The 22,172-nt window shown below is 36.3% G+C and overlaps 1 protein-coding gene across 6 annotated transcripts in view; it reads left to right on the top strand.

The window, feature by feature from the left end:
* Positions 1-22,172, top strand: part of REV1 (REV1 DNA directed polymerase) — a 55,261-nt gene that overhangs the window by 28,897 nt on the left and 4,192 nt on the right. For 3 of the 6 annotated variants that reach the window (XM_068182731.1, XM_068182733.1, XM_068182734.1), the window contains 12 exons: positions 367-483; positions 5,101-5,233; positions 6,191-6,319; positions 6,987-7,141; positions 7,578-7,697; positions 9,083-9,303; positions 10,276-10,448; positions 13,233-13,335; positions 14,878-15,034; positions 15,424-15,626; positions 17,525-17,758; positions 21,785-21,893. In XM_068182731.1, the coding sequence (XP_068038832.1) occupies positions 367-483; positions 5,101-5,233; positions 6,191-6,319; positions 6,987-7,141; positions 7,578-7,697; positions 9,083-9,303; positions 10,276-10,448; positions 13,233-13,335; positions 14,878-15,034; positions 15,424-15,626; positions 17,525-17,758; positions 21,785-21,893 (1,854 nt within the window). Of the gene's footprint in view, positions 1-366; positions 484-3,349; positions 3,663-5,100; positions 5,234-6,190; positions 6,320-6,986; positions 7,142-7,577; positions 7,698-9,082; positions 9,304-10,275; positions 10,449-13,232; positions 13,336-14,877; positions 15,035-15,423; positions 15,627-17,524; positions 17,759-21,784; positions 21,894-22,172 lie in introns of those variants that run through there. The other 3 variants (XM_068182732.1, XM_068182736.1, XM_068182737.1) reach the window with 3 other exon arrangements.

The following is a 22,172-nucleotide window of genomic DNA, read 5'->3' as shown; positions in this document are numbered from 1 at the left end:
TGTTGAAGTATTTAAAATCAGTCCAGTGTTTGCTGTATCTTAAACTAATGAATCAATAGGTTATTAGTGAAATTTCACAGCTTCCATTTACATTACTGTTATTAAAGACAAACTGGTGTTAACTGTATTTTCACTTGTGAAAAACTTTTCTTCTTTACATGTGACTGCAATTAAGACAGGTTCATTGTCACAATTCCAAGGCTGTTTCTTAGCTGTTCCTTCTTTAGTGCCTTGAGAGCATCTAAGCTTGAAAGAACTTATAAAAAGTAAAATAAAAATCCTTATGATCTTATCCTAACTGTGCTGTTATTAAAATGTAAGCTATTATAGGTATTGACCTATAAGTATATGCATTTTTCTCCACAGGAAAGCCAGTAGCTGTTACTAGTAACAGAGGTACAGGGAAGGCACTGCTGCGCCCTGGTGCAAACCCCCAGCTTGAACAGCAATATTACCAGAAAAAGCTATTGAATGGCAAAGCAGGTACAGATAAGTCTGTCTGTATGTATGTTTTTAACTGTTGTTATGGAAGACTTTTTCTTTAAAATTATTCAGAAAGTGTACCATGGATAAATTTATTTCTTTCATGTGAGAGATTTCAGAAAAGAATTACCTTTGGACAACACAGTGCTCTGTGGCCTCAGTAATAGCAGGACCCTGTGGCTTCTTGTTAGTTAGCTTTGCTCAGTGTGGGTAAATTACTTTAGAGTAATTTCAGGTTTTACTCACTTTCTTGAGGTTGAGTGTAAGATAGAATGTTAGTAGTTGTTTAAAATGAAAAATAAATGCAGGTTGTCCAGGATCACTTTTTTCTCAGAAAGTCAAGTATAGAGAAAAATAAATTTTAAAAGTCTACTACAGAGTTTTTTTTTCTGTAAAAGTAGTAACAACAGCACATGGCCAGTGAGAAACTGATTGTTTGAAGTTGGCTTTTGAGTTGCATATGTAGAATATCTGTGTACAATGAGTTAATTAGGGTGGTCCATAGAGCATTTTAGGTCTCTGGAAAGTCTGTGCAATTTTCATGAATTCTGTTTGTTCAATTTTTTTTTTTTTTTTTTGAAAACCAGGTTGTTTGTTGTAGTTTGAGAATTCCATACTTGCCTGCAATAATTTAGAAATGTTTTACTTTCTGTGTCCTCAAATAGTAGTGCACTAATATAAACCAAAGTTTTATTAATAGGTTTTATTATACTGCCCGAACTTTATTTAGTATGAGAAAGTATATTGCTGAATATTGGCAACTTAAGTGGCCAGTAACAGTCTTATTTAATCATCTAGAAGCGTAGTTCTTGCCACAAAGTTGGTAAAAAGTGCATATACAAGGGGTAGCTGCTATTTAAGTTTGATTTAGACTTGGAAATTGAATTTCTCCTTTGCCCTTTTGTCTAGGCAGTTTTTACCAAATTTGTGATACCAAGTACTGTTGTTATAAAGTTTACACCCCAGTGTTTTCTTTTGGTGAGACAAGATGGGGCAAAAGACAGGTTGTTCTTCCATGGTTGTTTATGAAACATTAGTACTTTGGAAATTGGCAGGTTGTTGGGGGTTTTGAAGACATTTATAGAACCAAGATATTACTGGAAGTGATGGCATTTCATTTGTCTTTTTTGCCGTAGTTTAAGAACACTTCAAAACTGAAGTAGAATATAAGTTTGTGGAACGCACAAGCTTTTAAGGACTTTTCAGTATGCTCCAGACAGAGATATCTGTGGTCTTGATGGAGTTGGATTTTCTGTAGTAGAGCTTTTGTATGAAGTATTTATTGGTAGTTCAGTTTATGCAGTGACTTGTTAACTTTTATTAAGGCCTTGAACTGGATAAGGATGTGACTATACAGCTGAGTGGTTTGGAGAGTTAGGTGATTGAATTACAGTTTAGCTTGTACGTAGCATGTTCTTTGGATTCACAAATTCAGTAGTATCTCTCCTGCTGTATTTATTGCTTAAGTGTACAGCAGCTTTCAACCTCACTTGTATATCAAGCTCTGTTTCTTACTGTGGCAGCTTTTTCTGGATATCACACATTCATTTCTTTAACTTCAGCATCCAGTCTCAACTGGCTTGCATGCAGGCAGGCAGCTAGCTCTTTCTTTCTTGACACTTAGGCTGATTGTGTAGCCTGTTGTTTTGGTGAAAGGATTTTTTCCAAACACTCTTTTTATAGTCTCAGTTTCATTAGCTGCCGTTCATAATATTTTTGAGTCTCTGTGTATTTTATCTCCATGTGCAATCGTTTTGCCCATTAAAAGAAAACCAGACCTGTTGTTTCTGCTTGCATTTTCTCATGGTTTGTCTTCCTTTTGGGGTAAAGAAATTATAGTTAGTTATGGTCTTAGATGTAAAGGTGGAATTGCTGATTAGGCTTCTCAGACATGACAGTATCTTAGTAAGTGACACACTTCACAGCATGTATTTAAATGTGCCATGCCAGAGGGAAATACAGTGCAGTAGGCACAAGCATTACATGCAAGAATGCTTTTACAAAAATGTCAAAAATACAGAATAGTGAATTAGGCTGTTTAAACAGACACGATGGGGACATGACATATAAATTAAATAGAAAGGTAGTTGGGAGGAGCTTAGAACATGAGCATATTTTTACGTCCATGCTTCTACATGGAACCCACTTCAATTTTTGGTGCTTCATACTTTCCAGGCTGTTCTCTGTTCTCTGGTATTGCCTTCTCCAGATCTTGCTTATTTGAAAAAAGGTTCCAAATTACAAACCTACCAAAACCATGGAAACAGAGCACCTCACCCCCTCAAAAAAAACCCCAACAAAAATACAACCAAAAAAAACCCCAAACCCTTGTGAATCACTTTTGACCAAACACTGAATTCTGCTGCTTCATTTACTTCTTTTTTTTTTTTTTTAATTACTTCTTTAGTGATACTGGTTCCTGACTTTGATCTGCATTGCTAGACAAATACCTAGTGTCAACAGAATCTTCAGTCTTTTATGAAGTACTTTCTTTTTCTTGTATTAATTCATCTAAAAATGCATAACTTTTAAATTTAAAAACTTGATACCACTTTCACCCTAAATCCCCAAATTGGAGATAGGCTTTCTAGATAGTAGAAATTGCTTCTCTACATACATGCCATCTTTAACATCCATGTTCTAAAGATAAAAGATTAACATATGTTAATCAGGATTCATAGTTTGGGGTCTCTTCTATGGCCAGGATGCCCAAGATGTGAATGTTTTCTAGACTTCCTTTCCCTCAACCCTAGAATCTCCCTTTTCATTCTAAAGAGCAGCAGATTTTAATCATCATATTAGTCACAGATTTATTCTCAGCGATTTCTTTTTCACAGACTTGGGTCCTGGCCTCTGATTTCTCCATCCGTTGCTCCACATTCACCATGTGCCTGTCTAGTTTCCCAGCTTTTGATGAGAGGTTCTCTACCTTGCCTTCCATTGAGGACAATGTGTTCTGCATTGCCCTGAATTTCACATGGAGTGACTCCATCAGCTCATGGGGGGATCTGCTCAGCTGCGATGTGGAAAAAGCCGACGAACCCAGTGAAGATAGACAAGATGACAGCATCATCTCAGGCCAGGGCACAGGAAGGCATGGACTAAAGAAGTTGTTCTTGTCATTCTTATCTTTATTTGGGGCATAATTTTGCTCTGATTTTCAATTGCAGACATCTTAGGTAACTTACTGAGCTCATCATAAACTAAAATATTTAAGAAATTAAAAAGTGCACAAATATAGCAGAAATTCTGAATAAAAGCAGTTTTCCACATGAGTTAGGCTCTCCCCCTGATATCTCCACTCACTCATTACACAGCTTTCTCTGGTTTGATAGCTACTCATATGTGCACATAGCACCAGGTTTCCTTTCAGTCAGATTGTCGGTGTGTAAGTTGTCAGTACTGTGGAATACAATTAGGCATTGTGGCACTCTATATTCATTGTGGCACTATAATGAACTCCCATTTATTATATCACAAAGGTGTATGGTATTAAATGGACTGCAGTAATGAAAAAGAACTGCGTAGTGGATTTCATTTTAAATAAATAGAAGCATTTTATCCATATGATACCTCGTTGTTTGATTCTGATGGGAGTTTGGGCAGGCATAGTAGTTTTTGTGTCTAGTGATTTTTTTCAAGCTGATTCATATTTAGATTATAGCACATATTTCAAGGTTTACATACTGTGAAAACCCCAACAGAACTAGAAATCTTTTGCTTGTTTCCATTATTCAGTGTCATGGAATTCCGTCTAGTACCTAGTACCCAGTGGGCCTGGAGGATTCTTTAAAATTTATGTAAGAATATGTAGTAAAGTTTTATAGAATTAGGAAAGGTCTATCTCATTTTAAGTCTGAGGTTGCGGTACTTATAATTGTATCATTTTGATCCAAGATAAGTTTGTGGTGATATTTGAAAGAAATTGACATATCCTAATAAGAGAATTATTAGTAAGTAAAAGCAGAAGTTATTTCAGTTACTATCCCCATAAGAGTGTTAAAGAAAATAGAAGTTTCTAGCTAGTGTCTTTTATTTCAACTAATTGGCATTCTGGTTTTCACTTCTTAAAAATCACTTCGTGGTATCTAGACTGTTAGAAAAATAGTTTCAAGTATGATATGAAGTGGATTTATATGCTATATGACATTTCAGTGTTCTGATATCAGGGGTGCATTTTGTAAAAAGGAATATAGCTAAGTGTCTTCTTGTTTAGTCGAGCAGTTGTTAAATTATTTTTAGTGTCTTGTATTTGTTGGCAGGATGTGGTTCTAACAGTTAGCCATATGTGTTTGATCATTTTTATGATCACTAAAGCTAAGATCATTCTTATTTTACAGTATGGTATATGTAGTCACCAATGAGCTGCTGTCTAGTAATTTTTCTATTAATATTGTTCTCAGTAGTATGTACAGACCTATCCAGAAAGACATTACTGGGGAAGGGGTCTGGGTTTTTTTCTGGACCACAATATGAATCAGTATTATTAAGAACATCTTCGTCAAAAGAGATAACAGTGTAGAAATTGTATAAAATAAAATTGATTCTTTTTATTTTATTTGCATTCATTCTGTTGAACTGTTAGGAAGAATAACATAGACAACTTCTATTTTTAAGCAGAAATTAGAGTACCTGATCAGTTGGACTCATCAGTCTGGGAGAATACGGATTCCACACATGTGAATGGAGCTGACTTCAATCTCACTGTTCTGTCCATGGCTGAAATAGCTTCTTGTAGTTATGAAGCCAGGTAGGTCGAAGTTACCCAGTAGTTTGCTTGAAAGTCCCATACAGATAGGCATAAGATGTCCAAAAATAGTGGTTATTAATGTCTTTACATTTATCTAGAGAAGAAGTTTCTGTTCAAAAGTTGTAATTATATAGGTTGTTAGAACTTAACAGAAACTCTTCCCTGTGGATGCTGCTGCTTGGTAGATGCTGCTCAGTAGCTCTCAACCCAACCTACATACAACTTGAAATAAAGCCTTTGAAGAAAAACCTTGTGCCTTTCACTGTAGTACTCTTGAATTCATGTTATCATCATGTCTTTGTATCAACGTTGCAGTAGAATTAATGATACATTCTGAAGGTTTTATTTCAAACCGAAAGTGTAGCTATTAAAACCACTTTTTGCAGAGACTTTGCTGACCATCTCCAATGGCATAACTTACAAAGGTTTATAATATGAAACAACTTGTATAAATATAAGCACAGTGTTCGAAATACAGGGGGTTTTCCCTGATGGAAATAATACTCCAGAAATTATGTCTTGGTTGTAAGGTTTCTTAGGCTTGCTAGGATAGACAGGGTTCTATTTGTTTCTCAAAAAGACTTAATTTATTAGCAGGAGCCTAATTATGTAAGCTTGCACCTTGGAATATAACATCTCAAGACCTTAGTCACTGCAGTATATGTGTGGTTTTAATTTGAAACAGAAAATAGCAAGTATGCTTTCTGGAATCTTTGTCTTTAGCATTTTCCTAAAGGGAGGTTTCGCATGCTCCATGGCTTAATAATAATACACAGCTCATTCAAATGCTCTAATTGCAGTTATTTTTTTAACCTATTAAATTTCTACCTGTTGACCGAATTCTTATTCCCATTTTTGTGGGAAAAGACAAATAATTAAATTGAAAGTACTCCCAGTTAATTTGTGGAAAAGTTTGCACTGTGTTTACTTGAGGTTTATTTTATTATTTAATTTTAGACAAGTTGGCATAAAGAATGGAATGTTTTTTGGCCAAGCAAAAAAGTTGTGTCCAAATCTTCAAGCAGTTTCATATGATTTTGATGCATACAAAGAAGTTGCACGGACAGTATATGAAATACTAGCAAGGTAATGTGCTGTTTGTTTGCATGATCTTCATGGTAAGGTTATCAAGCATATTTTGTTTGCCACTACTGAATGCTATTATTCATTTTGTATTTTTGTCTCCCACTCTTCAATTTCAGTGAAGTTATTCCTGTTTGAGGTTTTCCTTTGTACTATTTTTGTTACTTTGAGCACCATGCTTCTGAGCATTCTTTTATCCTGAAGCCAAATGCTGTAAACAATCAAGATCTGACTTCCAAATGAATCAGTGTAAAGTTTTTCACTGATTCACATAGTGAGAAGTGGATTCCTGCTTAGAAGGGAGATCCTTCCAAGATACGTTTTTTGAGTAATTTAAGAACACGTCATTAGAGTAACATCTATTAGAAACCACTTTCTGATTTAAAATACACTTGAAATAAAACTGGAAATTTGTTATTGTCAATGAAAAACAAATATTCAACTCCCTCTCCAGTTGTTCCTTTAAAATCAAGATGCATGTTGAAATTAGTCTTACATTAGTAATATCACTGTAATTTGCTGTTTTAGCATTTTTAATATCTAAGTGATATGTAATACAAAATAGGCAGGGAAGTGCCACCACAGAAGGAAGACTTTATTCGCTACATATTTGTTTTAACAGATGGTGAGCTGTTGCTGGTGTTTCACCTCCTTTACTTTGTGTTGATAGCTATACTCATAACATCGAAGCAGTCAGTTGTGATGAAGCACTAGTAGATATCACTGAAATCCTTACAGAGACCAGACTGACTCCTGATGAATTTGCAAACGCTATCCGCACTGAAATCAAAGACCAAACTAAATGCACAGCTTCTGTTGGGATGGGTAAGTAACTTCGTTTCTGTATACAAGCAGTGACTGCTTTTGGTAATGTATCAAAGCTGAGTTTGCTAAAACTTTTGTTCCTAATTAATACTAGAGTTGAGTATCTGTGCATACCCGTACTGAGTGTATATAAGTGTGTGAAATCCACCTGTGAGACAAGCTGAAATTCATGACTCCAAGGAGAATTCTTCCCTTATTAACTTTGCAATTGCAGTTAGCACTGCAGTTTAACTGCTGTTAAGGCAAATAAGTGCTGGCTGCCAATTTGAAGGTAGACATTGCAAATATAGATGAATAGATTTCGTTAAATTCTTGGTAGAAGTCAAAGAATTTGACTGTACTTTCTGCATTTTTTCCTTGAGTGTTAAACTGTGGCATTCTACTTGAGGATTGACAGAAGTTACCACAGACATGCTTTAATTTGTTGTTTTTACAGGTTCCAATATTCTGCTGGCCAGAATGGCAACTCGTAAAGCAAAACCAGATGGACAGTATCACTTGAAACCTGAAGAAGTGGATGATTTTATCAGAGGGCAACTTGTTACCAGTCTTCCAGGTATTCCTATCTTTTAGAGGGTATTTTGCCTCCTGATATTAAACCAGTTTCAGCTACAAATTTGCTTTCTAGATCAAGCAGGATTAGCTGCTATTCCCTGTTTATGACCCAAAATGTGATGGACAGTAAAGACATACGGCATCTACCTGTGTGAAAACAGGCTTTATTATATTTTTATTGTTCCAGGAGAATACTTAAAAGGTTTGTAACATAAAGCATTTCCTGGCATTGTTACTTCGTACACATAGACAGTGTACTGTGACACAGGCATGTTGCAAGCAGTGCTGAGTAAGCACTCATTTATGCTTTCAGTGATCAGCCTGCATGTATACACAGTTATTTAGTGTTACATATGAAAAAACAGTATCTTCATCTGTTGAAGATAAAGAGGGAGGGACAGTAAAAAACAGGCAGCCGTAGACACTGAAATAGAAGAGTGGCAGAAATAGCATCCATAGACAGGTGCAGGTTTGACAGAAGTTCTCGTTGTGTAACCCTTAGTGGCCAAACACTATTTACAGCACAGTTGTGCTGTAATTTGTCTTTGGCATAACTTACAGAAGATATTTTTCCTCCAGAATATTATTCATATAGTACTGTGCTTTGACTTTAATGTTTTAAAGTTTTCAGAATTCACTTGCATGTTCATGGTAAAAGCATTTTAGTGTTTGTGTTAATAATACCCTCTCAACAGAGAAACAGATTATCAAGACTAGAATCTGATTACCTAAGATTTCCAATTTTTGCTGACTTTGGTGGTGTGAACTCATAGGATTAATATTTTCTGGAAGTAACAGGCCACCTCTCCAAAACCCAGAAATATACTTCAGTTTATCACACTTACATATGTGCCGTTGCCATGGATACCTACAATTTTCAGTGCTTGGTAATTCAAAGCACAAGTGATCCAGGTATGCTATCACTTCCACCTGAAATATTGTTTTTCTGCCTAGGAAGCAGTGCAACAATGGTCAAAATATTTGTTGGTTTTCATTTAGATTAGATCACTTGTACATGAGGGGAAAACATATTACTTGTTGGACACTCGTTTGGGACTGAGTTGTTGGGGGGATTCAGAACGATATAATCTGTAACAAGCAGACAATTTCCAAGCAGGATTCATTCATATTTTACCCAAAAATAAACAAACATGCTGTAGTGTGACATCTTAAACTAAATATGTGAAACAGATGAAAGATAAACTGGTGATGACAGCAAAAGTTTCCATTCAAACCATGTTTTATGGAGCAGAATTTATTTTATATATATTTATTTGTTAATTTTATATGACTTAATATAGGTTTAAAATTAAAAATTTTATGTAATCAGAACCTAACTGGCTTTGAATTATATAAGGTTAACAGAACTAATTGCTTTATTGTTAGGAGTTGGCAGGACAATGGAATCTAAGCTGGCTTCTTTGGGAATTAAAACCTGTGGAGATCTGCAGTGTGCTTCAATGTCAAAACTACAAAAAGAATTTGGTCCAAAAACAGGACAGATGCTCTACAGATTTTGTCGTGGTTTGGATGATCGACCTGTTCGTACAGAAAAAGAAAGAAAATCTGTTTCAGCAGAAATCAACTATGGAATCAGGTTTACACAGGTAAATTAAACATGCTTCTTTTTTGCAGTGACTTCTTTCAGCTGTGGAAGAATCTTCTCAGATTCTGATGATTTTCACTTACACTTTGATCTGTTAGAGCACCTTCTTAGCCACGAAATAGAAATGAGGAAAGTGAAGAAGTAGGAGACCAAACGATAAAATGAGAGGAGAGACTGCAAAAGTATTGGACTGAAAAGAAGCTTGCACAAAATTAGCTGCCTATTCTGCATTCATTATACAAGTCTGGTACAGAAAAAGAGAACTGCAGTAGGTTCTTCAGCACCCAGCATTCTCTTTCATTTAAATGCTGATGATTCGAAGATGCCACTGCCTGAAACTATCACCAGCTGCTCCCATGCAGCATTTTTATTAGATTTTTTTACAAATACTTTTTGTTTGCGGGGGGAGCGTTATTAACAAAATTGTATTTAAAAAGTAACTCAGCACTTTTTTGAGATCTTGAGTATTTTTAGAAATTATAGGGGAAGAAAGGAGTTTGAAGAGACCTTACGGTGTTGTGTAGTCCAGACCTTTTCTCAAAGCCGGGGAAGCTAAGAAATCAGACCGGTTGCTCAGCACTTTATCCAGTCTGGCATTGGAAGTCTCCAAGAACAAAGACTGCAAACTTCCTTGAGCAACATGTTCCACTGCTTGACTTTTCTCATGGTGAAGAAGATTTTAAGTCCTATGCTCTTCATCTTCTGGATTTGTGCTTAGACTTGCAATTCTGTGATGGGGTTTCTAAATACGTTTTTTAAAGACTTCTTTCAGCATTAGGACAGGAATCTGCCATCTTGCCTAAATTAAGTGACCTACAGTGAAAGCAAACCACTTGAAGTTAAATGAGACAATTGCTTATGACTCAACTTGCTCTTTTCAGTTCACACAATCTAGATTGTATTAACCCTTAATGATTTACTTTCAGGATTTGAAAACTAGCAATTATTGAAACATGTTGTTTTTCCCCTTCAGCCTAAGGAAGCAGAAGCTTTCCTTCTGAGCCTCTCAGAAGAAATCCAGCGTAGACTTGAAGCTGCTGGTATGAAGGGTAAACGATTGACCCTTAAAATTATGGTCAGAAAGGCTGGAGCACCAGTAGAGCCTGCAAAATATGGAGGTCATGGAATCTGTGATAATATTGCCAGGTAAGTACTAGGCATGAACACACTTCTGCAGGATATAAAATTTTTAGGAAGACAAGACAGAAATTTCAAAGTGCTTGGTATTTTTTGCCTTTGTATAAAACTTGCACCAAAATAAGCAGAGTGCTGTTATCAAAACTCCTCTGTGTATAGGTTGTACATTTGTGGTGCTCTGGTTATCAGAAATACGTATATGCTTTATATATTGTTGGTGTACCTTTCCCCAGTTTGCTCAGCATTGGAGATGAGGGTTTTCTTAGTGTTTGAAGAGGACATGTTTATATCCTGCACTGTGACACGCATGCAGCAGCATTCATTTCTTTAAGTAACCAGCCTCCTATTACTTTGTTACTCCTATTCTTTGTTTCTTATCGATAAACTGGATTATGTTGACTAACTATATTTTAATCTGAATATTATTTATGTACTTGCATACTAAAAACACGGGGATATAATCTAGGCATAGAGTATCATATGCTGTTTCATACAAGACTGTCGTGGAACCTACATACACATATATTCTTCAGGCATACGCTTTTTTATTAAAGCAGTTGTTCTTCAGTACGGGATGATTCTGGCTTCTGAGCGACGATAGGTCTTTCTACTTTTCTTTCCATCTCAGGTGGTTGTAACAGACTAATCCCTCCTGAACTGGAGGGTCATTTGGTGGGTGTTGCTGGTGACAGAAGAGGTGGTGGAGTTCACAGATCACAGAATAAGCTGAGTTGGAGGGAACTCGCAGGGATTATCAAGTCCAGGTGCTGGCCCTGCATAGCACCGTCCATGTGCCCAGGAGTTCTTTCAGTGGGTTAGAGTTCAGTAGTTAGACTTGCATGCATAGAGCCTGTCATGCTTGTGATCTTGTTACATAGAATCCAGCTCTAATAAAAGCTGAAACGACAAAGTTCGTGTTTCACTATGAGAAGCTCATCACTTTTAAGAACTGGTATATTTATCAAGAAGAAAATCCCTACTTTTGTCTTCTGGCTATCCTGAATTCTTTGAGCTGAAGATTTATTCTTAGCAGCCTAAGAATGTATCTTGGTATTGAGATAGAGCTTTATTCCTCCTTTATTTTAACTATTGTCAGAGTGCTTTTTTGTGAACAGATGAGTGCTTTGGACCCCTTTTCTGTGGTCAGGCATACGTATATACACATGCCCTGAAATTTCCCTAATTCGTGAAGTCTCAGTAAGGTCAGGGGGGCACCCAAGAATGAAAAATTGTTCACACATCGCTAAAGCAGTTCAGATGCCAGGATTTTGTTTGGTGATGTTTCTGCTTCTGGCTTTCCAGTGACCTTGTCAACCCCAGTCAATCCAGGTTGTGCTGTAGGTGTTGTAGTTCTGTCTTTGTTAGAGCATTTGTGTTCAGCCCCGTAAAAAGTTTTTTAGCAGTGGAAGGGTAAACTCCAGAAGCTGAATCCAAGCAAATGGATTAGAATCTCAGTGTGGTGTTCCCTCAAGTGACCAGCTTCTCTCTTGAGTTTAAGATTTTCTCTGATGCCATAGCTCATGACTCATTTCTTGCCCCTTACCTCACAGGTGAATGGCTTGCTACGCTTTCTCATCCTACAGGTCAAGATCCCCTAGAATGAAAACCATAGTACTACAAAGGATTCAAGGATTCAGACTTGCAGACATGCTTAAAATCAAACTCAGTTTTTGAGATTAAATGGTATTTTTACTGCATCTCTGAAACCCAGTCATGATAGTTCAGCGCAAACCTTTTTGAAATATTTTTCTGAAATGTTGTGTACCTTTAGTGATACTGATCCCCGTTTTCTTAAAAATACTAATATGTAAAGCTTAAGGAGATCTTCATATGGTTCACAGTCTGAGGGTTTTTTGTTTTCATATTGGCAGAACTAGACCTTTCCAAAGAGCACTTGGCTGTTCATGGTGGTTTCTGACAGATTCAAAAGCAGAGTAACACCATCAAAGTGTTTAGTAAGTTGTCAGGATGGCACCCTGTCAAAACACCAAACTTCATTTTGTTGATAGAGGCCACTCAGTCAGAGCTAAAGCTGCATCAGTTAGTTCAGTAAGAAGACTTTACATCACTCACATGCATTTGATGAGCCACTTGAAATGTTGTCAAAGGTTAGGCCATTAGAGAATCCAGAGCCATCCAGGCACTCCTGCTGCCCTGCCATACTCTGAAGTGGTAATCTATAAAATTCACAGCCAGATTGTTTTGTGACTCTTGTTGCAAAAAATTGCCCACAGCTTAAGATCATTTGGAATGTTGTTTAAAGATACTTGCCATTCATTTGAATTCCTTGTTGCTTGTAATCCACATGCACATGCCTACGTCTGCTTCCCCTCTGAGTTCCTTCTGAAACTCTCGCTGTAGACAATTGATAACTGGAATAATACTGACCAAACTTTCTGTGAACCAAGCTTGAGTGAAAGACAAAAATGCAGGAGTGTGTTTTTGTGCAAACTGTAAACTTGTGAAACTTTTTACCTGGCTTCAATAGATTGCATGTATATATATATATATAAACATTTATATGTACTAAATTTGACCTTTTAATGTGTGGACTGCACACTGAGAATGTTCAGTTAATAAGTATTCTGCTTCTCCTACTTTTTCTGTACATCATGCTTAGTTTTCACTACCTTTGAAAAGAAACCACAGAACAAATAAAAAGTGTTCAGTTTCTGTATGCCAAGAAATTATGATCTGTCTTTCTTTCAGGTCCTCTGAGGAACAAATACAGAATTTTTGTCTTCAGGATTTGTGACAGTTTCCTTTTTAAGCATACTTGTTTATTCTTTTTAGGACTGTGACTCTAGACCATGCAACAGACAGTGCAAAAGTAATCGGGAAGGAAACTCTGAACATGTTTCACACAATGAAACTGAACATATCAGATATGCGAGGGGTGAGTTAATGGGAAAACTGAAATTCATTCTCTGTATCAACCTGTTTCCTTGTCTTCTGTGGATTTTCAATTCCTTATGGTAGATGATAACCAAACTTAAGCAAAAGTGTAGGTAATACAAAGCTTATGCAAATTAGTGTATGCAATTATATTGTGTTCTGTAACCTTTGAAAAACTTGGTTACAAAACCATAAGTGTAAAAAAATTAACTTGTTTTGTGGTACAAATCAATGCACAACTTAAAACATCCTGAGATGACGAAGTAAGACTGGATCTTCTACAGTTCTGTCAGCACATGTAAATTTTATTTTGTCTTAGGATTTTCTGTAAACTTTTACCATAAATTAATTGTGTAACTAATGTAAACTAATATTTAACTGTTTGTAATGCAAATCAAAGAGATGAAAGGAGCTTTTGTTCTAGACAGCAAGTCTTAGAGCAAGAAAAGTTGCCAGCCCATGTTTTGGCCTTTGTTTGAATGTGGTTGTCTGGCTCTTTTGATTCATGGCTTATCTTAGAAGTCCTGCTCATCTCAGTGGTTTTGTCATAGCCGTGTGACCCCACGATGCTGCTATTTTGACATCAGCCATTTGTTACGATGGAACACAGAGGATTTCTAAAACAAACCTGCATTGATTCATCATCTGGATATAGAAGTGGGGTTTTGGTTCACAATGTTGCCTTGCAGAGTTTGCTCCCTGGCTTGGAGTTGAGGAAATATTTAATTTAAATGTCATATCCCATTATTGCAACGAAGAAGTTGTAAATAAACAATATCCTTACTGTGTAATTATAGAAGAAAACCTGGTAGAAATATATACCGTAGCTCCTTCATGCTTTCTGAGTCCCATATACAACTTTTTCTAAGTGTCAGGTTTTTTTTTCTTTAGAAGTATGGAGGATTGGCAATAACTCATACAGTGCACCAGTGCATTCTTAATTAGACACGTCTTGAACCCCTGCTGATTTGATATTTAAAAATTAAACGAAAAACTAGGATGTCAGGAAAAATGAGAAACACCTCATCTAAAAAAGACTACTTCTGCCAAAGTACTTTCATCCATTGAGACTTGGCAAAAACAGAGTTTACAAGCGAAACAATAGTATTTTCTCATTGGTAGACTGAAGTGGTGGATTTAGTACAGATTGTCCTTGGGGAGAAGCATTGCTGGGTAGACAGATTTAGTACTAACCACATTTTGTCAGTATTTCTGTATTTGTTAGTGTCTAAGAAATTTCATAAAAAACACATTGCTTCATGATCCTGTTGAGAGCTCTTTTTTATATCAGAGAAGTTAGGATGGTAGTACCTTTGTAATTTCTTTGTCGTTGGATTATGGTGGGTAATCCTGGGATTTGTTTGGGATGTTTTTAGTGGTTGTTTATGTGTATTTCAATATATTTTTATTTGTCCTACCCCCACCCACAACAGGCAGGCAATTCCAAAGAAGGCAATGTTATAATGATATAATTACATAATTTAAAATTTATTTTATTTATTTCATACTTCATTAAATGAATGCATTTATGTTTTGGATTTAGGTTGGAATTCAGGTTCAGCAGCTAGTTCCCATCAGTAAAACAACTTCAGCTCTCTCAACAGTACAATCTGGACATTTACCTGGCGGATCCCATTCAGTTATTGATCTTTTTCATGTTCAGAAAGCAAAAAAGCGCTCAGAAGAAGAGCCTAAGGAAGGTCAGTAGGCTTTGTGTTTGGCATGTGTGATAGTGATCAGTTCTGAAGGACCCTAACGTGGACCACCTTTTGGAATCCTTATTCAAAATTATACCAGTGTAAATTCTGCAACACAAAATTTCTGAGAGTGGGGTTTGCTGCTGCAAATGAAAATGCTACTAATAAAACTTAGTATAGGATTAGTCCAATTGGGTTTCTTTTTGGTTTAGTTGTTTTAGTTAATAGTAACAGAGGATACTTTGAAATAAAAGGTGTTATCGTTATCATGGTGCTATTTATTGCGTAAACTCTTCAAATAATGCTAGAAAATACCTTTTCCTGTGTCTTGAATCTTCAGAGTATTTTTAACTATTAGATGATCACTCTGTATTTTGTTTCCATATGTACAGTATTTGTGGCTGCTATGGACCTTGAAATATCTTCTGATTCAAGAACTTGCACTTTCCTTCCATCTCGTGGGACCAGTATCACACCTGGTCTCAATTCTAATGCCAACAGCACCGAGTCTGCTGTCAAGTGGAATGGTGTGCATTCTCCTATCAGTGTAAAATCCAGGCTCAATTTGAGTATTGAGGTTCCATCTGCTTCGCAGGTAAACCTGAGAATATGAAACATCTGCAGTATATTGTAATAACTTGGGATTGTCTGTCTTATTTGGACAGACCCAAAAGAAGCTCTTCCTAAATAAAAAGAGTTCTAGTAAAGTATAGTGCACAGTAAGTAACTGTTATTTATGCAAAAATATTTTGCCTTAATAAAATAAACAATGTTGAAGTTAGGATGCACACTTAACGTTTGTACAGGATACCACTGTTTAGATGGGAGGAGGACAATCTTTATATAAGTAAAATATTTCTGTGGGATTTGGGGATATTTTTAGCTGTGTTTTAACAAAGGGACAGCCTTCATTATTTCCACCCCACATGCTGTTCTAGTAGACTCTGTTAGAAGGGTCTGCTATGAAACAGCTGCACAGACTTCTGCAGGTATTTTAGGTATAAGCAGACTTACTTGCTCTTCTGTAAAAATCTGTCATTTAACTGTCTGTCATTTAAATCTGTAAAAGCATTTCTGATGTTTTTTAAACAGCTTTCTCAAGTGTTTATCCATTTTAAGAAGCAAATTATGCTTTTGGCAGGAAATGTGTTCCTATAATGCAATATCCAAGCCAGCTCAGGATCTAAAAGTAACTTGACTGAACAGTGCAAAGCTGTGTACACCCAGATGCTGCCATAGGAGGAATATGTATAAACAAGTGAAAAATGCATTAGCTGTTCAGCAGAGTTCCTACTTTGGTGGTCTTATTGCACGATATCTTTCTGTCTGCTTTTAATCATATTATAATATAGAATGTGACAAAAACTTCAGTGCTGGGAAGGAGTGGTGAGAGTTAGTGCCACACTGCTGTTTGTATACTGTACTGGGAAAGTAACAGCAATCCTGGGTATTTTACACCGAGGATTCCCAGGAAATTATTACAGAGTTACATATGCAGCAAATTTGGAATGAGTGAACATGAAAGGGTAACTGATTAACAATTACAGACAGCTTTCATCAAAACCTCTCAGTTACCAAGTCAAGTAGATTTTCATAGATACTTGTGGTTCTTCTCTGTAAATCCAGAATCTGGTCATAAGCTCCAAATTTTCTTCTCAAAGGTAAAAGATAAACTATTCTAACACAGCTATGAGGTCTTACTCAGTAGAACTTAGAGGCAAACATTGGCATTTCTCTAGCAAATTTTACTTGTGAGAAAAAAGATGCTGTACATCTGCTTGTCAGTTGTATTCATTCAGTCACTTGTGCAGCTGTCATTGTACACAGCAGCTTCTGGACACTGAGGGGTTGTCTCACTTGTTTAAAGTGCATAATTGATAGTAAGTAAAAGCTTATTTCATCATCCAACTCTGGCAAATCTGACAGTATACAAACATATGTGATGTCAGTAAAGTAAAATAGTAATAGTAGTAATAGTAGTAATAGTAACAGCCATTTGGTACAATAGAACACAGAGGATTTCTAAAACAAACCTGCATTAATTCATCATCTGGCTGTACAAAGTAGGGATTTGGTTCACAATGTTGCACCCTAGAACTGTATAAAAAAAGAAATTAATTGCTTTACAGCTTTGTGCTGGACACCAATTTAGCATTCATATCAACCTGTTGCCTGTATAATTTGAACTCAGAATTCAGGTTACTTTATCATTAGGTAGCTGTAGAGGAAAACCTATCTATGGTTTTTGGTAAGAAGACTGATCATTGTAAAAAGATAGAACTGGGCATTCATATTTACTGAGCTTAGTCTTTAGTCTTAAATGATATTTTACTGCTGCAGAGTGTAACTCTCAGGTTCCTAAGGATGTTTGCATACACGGGGTAATATGTAGCAGATTTTGTATAATTCAGGAACTGTATAACTAATGTTCTGACTAAAATAGCTCTGTTACCTATTCCTTAGAAAAATCTAAAAGCTTTTATGTACTTGTAGCTAGATAAGTCTGTGCTGGAAGCTCTGCCACCTGATCTCCGAGAACAAGTAGAGCAAATATGCACCATTCAGCAAGGAGAGAGCTACGGAGAGAGCAAAAAAGAGCCAATAAATGGATGTAACACTGCACTTCTGTCCCAGCCAGTTGGAACAGTGCTTTTACAAATACCAGAGCTCCAGGAACCAAATGCCAATATGGGAATCAATGTAATAGCCTTGCCAGCTTTCTCACAGGTAGGATGTTTGCATGGTACCAATGAACAATTACTTTTCATCTGTAGGAAGTTAGAAGCTCTTTCTTGAGACAGCATTAACTGGAACCTTTGGCTTCCCACAATCAATCATTCATGGTCCTTTAATGTCTTTTAAAAGTCTGTTTTTAAATGTTACATTATCCGTCAGAAACGTAGTATGGTAATATTTATTGAAGATTATAGTCATCAGTCTGCCTATGTTTTTGCTGTTGTTTAATGTAAAACCCCCTCATATATGGTCTGCTTTGCAATCCAGTCTGTAAATAGCTTTTTTCTCTATTGCAGTTGAGTTACACTGAACCATAAGTCTGAAGCAGTCCTAAAATCAGCTTAGCTAAGTCACAGGAGACTCTGATTAAGCGTGTGTTCTGATGGGGTAAAGCCAACCTCTGCTAGCTTCTCTGTGGATGTGTTGGTTTGTATCCCATTCCTGAGAGAAGGGCAGTTTTGGCTGAAGGTTGTGCATATCTCCGTAGTTTTTAAATACATAGCATGTCCAGGATGAGAAAAGAACAAAGATGTTTGTCAAAATGGGGATGTGAAAGGGCAGTGGGGAACAGTAAGGATGCTTCTAATGTTAGTCTGCTCTTCAGTCAAAGAAGGTGCTGAAAAATGTCGTGTAAAAATTAAAAGAAAAAAAATTAAAAATCAAAGATTGGGTTACCCAGACATACACTGCCTTGCATTGCATCATTTAAAATGGAGCAGTGTTTTTATTTTTCTGTTTCATTGCACCTTTGCTGTTCTCAGTTACACTTAATCACATTTATAGAGTTCTGTTGCTGTTTCTAATGCATAATGTTGCTTAGCTGACAAAAAATCCAGAGAAAATAATGTAGAAATTCCACTAAATAGTTAATGCATAACTGTTATTTTAAAAAATGTGTAGTCTATTCTTTTACTAAAATTTCCTCACTTTGATGCAAGTTTATTGGTTCAGAAACAGTTGTGTCTGTTTTTATTCCCGAACTGCAAAGTTTGGTTTCCCCCATGGATTAGTGTGCAAAAAATATCTGAGTTCTCTCTGCCCCAGCTGTTTTAAATGTTGTAGTTACATGTGTCCATAAGCAAGATGAGTGTTAAATTAGACTGTGCTCTGAAGTACACCCCTCCACACTTGGCTTGCCACTCAGTACTGTTTTTCAGATTAAATGGTAACTGCATATGGCTTCCTATAAAAGTTCCTTTTAGTTTGTTTATGCTTTATCTGTCTAATAATTAGGTAGTCAAGAATTGATTGTTATTTTTAAAAACAGCATTATTTTTTGAAGTTTTCTTTAAAGGACCTAGTTTTTTTGCACTGTTTTTTGTCTCTATCTACTAATGTATTTTGTGACTTGGTTAGTTGATCCAAAAGTGCAACTTTGTAGAGCAGCCTTTTTGTTTGAAGATGTAGTTCAAGAAGAATTGAGTACTTCCTATTTATTTGTCAAGGATATCTATACTGTCTATTTGAGAGTGCCTTATGCTCACACTCATTTTTTTTTTCCTGAAAGCCTTTCAGCTTTCTTTATTGGCAAAAAGAGGACTAATACTTACAATTTTCATCTTCTGAGTTAGGTCCGAGTTTAATACCTAGAATAGTATGGTTGAAAAGCTTCCTGTAGGCTTGGTGGAAAAAAAAAAAGGCTAAACCCAGTTTATTAATACAGGAGGATTTTTTTGTGTTAAAACCAAACATTAACTTAATTCAAAAATATCTTAATCTAAATGTAGTTTGACACTTTTTTTCTCTTGAAGCCTTTGTGGTAGTGTATATGCTATGACTGCATACAAACATTTAAATCTGCTTTGTGGCCCGTGAAGCAGTGAAATGAGTAGTGATAGGTTTTGGGTATAGAAATACTGCCAACCACTCCAAAATGAGTACTTGATCTACATCAGATGTAGATTATGCCCTGCCATCTTTTTGTAGCTTAATAAGGTTTGTTTTACAGCTCTTCATTCCTTTTGTCTGAGCTGAGTTTTTATGATCAGGTGCAAAGCTAATTGGCTGATAGTGATTTATTCATTAGAAAACATGTGGAAAGTTTCCTTTGTTAGGTAAAGTTCTCCTGTGAACGGAATCCAGATAGGTTGCATTCCTTTCCATCAGTTGCTAAGTAATCTTAACATTTAGAATAGCTGTATATCTCTGTCGCCTGGATCCTGCAGAAGCATAGGATGCAAAAAGTAAAGATTACAGATGCCTAGAAATGAATGACATTTGTAATAATGGTGTTAATTAGTGGTGGCAAGTTTTCATTTAATCCTTTCAGTGTCTTCATGCGGTTCAGATTCCTCCTAAGGAAATTGATGTAAGCACATCAGAAATACTGATAGCTGTGTGCTGAGGTCATCCATAACTCTATAAAACCAAGGTTCTCCATAATGTGAAAGCTTTCAGATAGCTGTATGACAGTGTTAGGACATTGTACAGTCAGTTACCTGAAACTCCAGTTATATTGGAGAATTCATGTGAATTCAACTGATGGCTCCTCTAATCGAATTTTTCCAGGTTACACTCTCAGAGAGCAGTGATGGGGGAATAACAAAAATGCTTCGAGTTCATGTACTGCATTATTTCTGCATCAGTTAAGTGGTGTACACAAAAAACAGTATCCGTTCAGAGCATCCCTCCTTGACGCTTGAATGCTTTTCCAGAGGGCACTAAACTTTTTAAAAATGCTTTATGAAGTAAAATTTGTATTTAAAAAGATAACTTACACCTGTGATGTAATTGGCTGCATTCCACTATAGGGCTTTGTTCTGCACAATGTATATGGTAATTGAGGCCAGAGCTGTTCCTGTTTCCTTCTTCAATTAGTGCATATTCTGTGGTGAAAAATTCGTGTTGACTCATGGAGTTCTCAAAAAGGAACAAACTTATGCTAAATTGATGAATTCTAACCTGTAAGAGCACATTCATGTTTATGATCTGTATTATTTAGACATCGTGTGCGTGACTAGCACACTGTACCTCCCTGTCATAGCATACATGTTTTGGTTTAAAAAAAAAAGAATTCTCTACTGAAAATAAGAGATACATTTTAATACCTTTGCAGATTGACGTGCAATAAATACAGTATCTCAGATAATGATAGAAATTCCATTGTACTCTTAGAACAGTAATTGTAGTTTTGACCAATTTTTTGTTGTTTCTGCTCATCTCTGAATTTTACCAGTGAAATGAAGGGCACTCTCCTACTGGCAGATTTAATCCACTAAATGTGAATTTGCTTTGAATTAGGTTTTGAAGATTATGAGCTGAAAACACTGTTTGGTTGTAATGGGAAACTCCAAATACAAGATGAGTCTGTCACTGATGTGCTACTTCAGACATGCAATGAGAAAAAAGAACTGATAATACAAGAAATTTTATTTTGTCCATATGAGTGTGTCTGGCAATTGGCATCAAATTATTTCCTGATGAGAATCCAAGTCCCTGGGACAGTTGCAGGGGACTGTGCTTTTATCAGTCAAGCAAGTGGTGGACAACTGTGGGAGAAAGAGATTAAATTAAACCCTTTTGTGCTAGTTCAAAATACGACGTAGCTGGACTTGGCTTTTCCTGTCCTAAAGAAATGAGACCATTTCCAAGCATATTCTGAGTTATGTAGCAGCTTGCAGGAAATAAAAGTATCAAAAGAAAAGGAGGAACAAAATTCTGGTGGTCACAATGTTTGTGTTTTGAAATTTGAAGGGAGTGCTCTCTGGGTTAGGCTTAATCCTGCTCTTAACATAGCTGTACTGGCTATCAGTAGGTGGGTAAGGATGGTTAGTGCATTATATGCTCATAATAGTAATTTTAATAAACAGAGTAATATTAAATGTACATTTTGTTGGTTTTACAAACTAAAATATACAAAGAAAATGTACAGTGTGTTTTACAGTATTTCAGTTATATCTCCTTTATTTTTGCTTGGCATAAAATGTAAATACCTTTCTCGTATGAGTGACCTAGAAGGAAGCAAATGGTGCTGCTCACTGCTAAAATTAATCAAATGAATCTTTTGTTACTCTTCAGGTGGACCCTGAGGTGTTTTCTGCACTACCTGCTGAGTTGCAAGCAGAGCTGAAAGATGCATATGATCAAAGGCAGAAGCAATCAGAGCAGCAGCCTGCTAACACTTTAGGTGAGAATATGCAGCTGTGCAGTTGTCTTCTGGTACAGGAGTTGTTTGCTATCCAAAAGCTATGCAACCCTAAGTAACAAACTGGAAAATATAACCAAAGCTTCTCTGAGGATGCTGTGTTCAACTGAATTTCTGTAGTTATTTTTGACAGTCAGTTACAACCAGCTGTGGTTTCAGTTTGCAAACAGGTGCCCAGCTTTACTCAAATGGGTAATTAATTCAATTCGTGGGGACTGTGGCACTAAACTTACCCACATCTGTGTGCTTGCCAAATGGAAT

This window comes from Anomalospiza imberbis, chromosome 2, assembly GCF_031753505.1.
Source record: "Anomalospiza imberbis isolate Cuckoo-Finch-1a 21T00152 chromosome 2, ASM3175350v1, whole genome shotgun sequence".
In the NCBI taxonomy this organism is placed as follows: domain Eukaryota; kingdom Metazoa; phylum Chordata; class Aves; order Passeriformes; family Viduidae; genus Anomalospiza; species Anomalospiza imberbis.
Note: the sequence above shows the minus strand (reverse complement) of the source record. Positions and strands in the feature narration are given on the sequence as shown.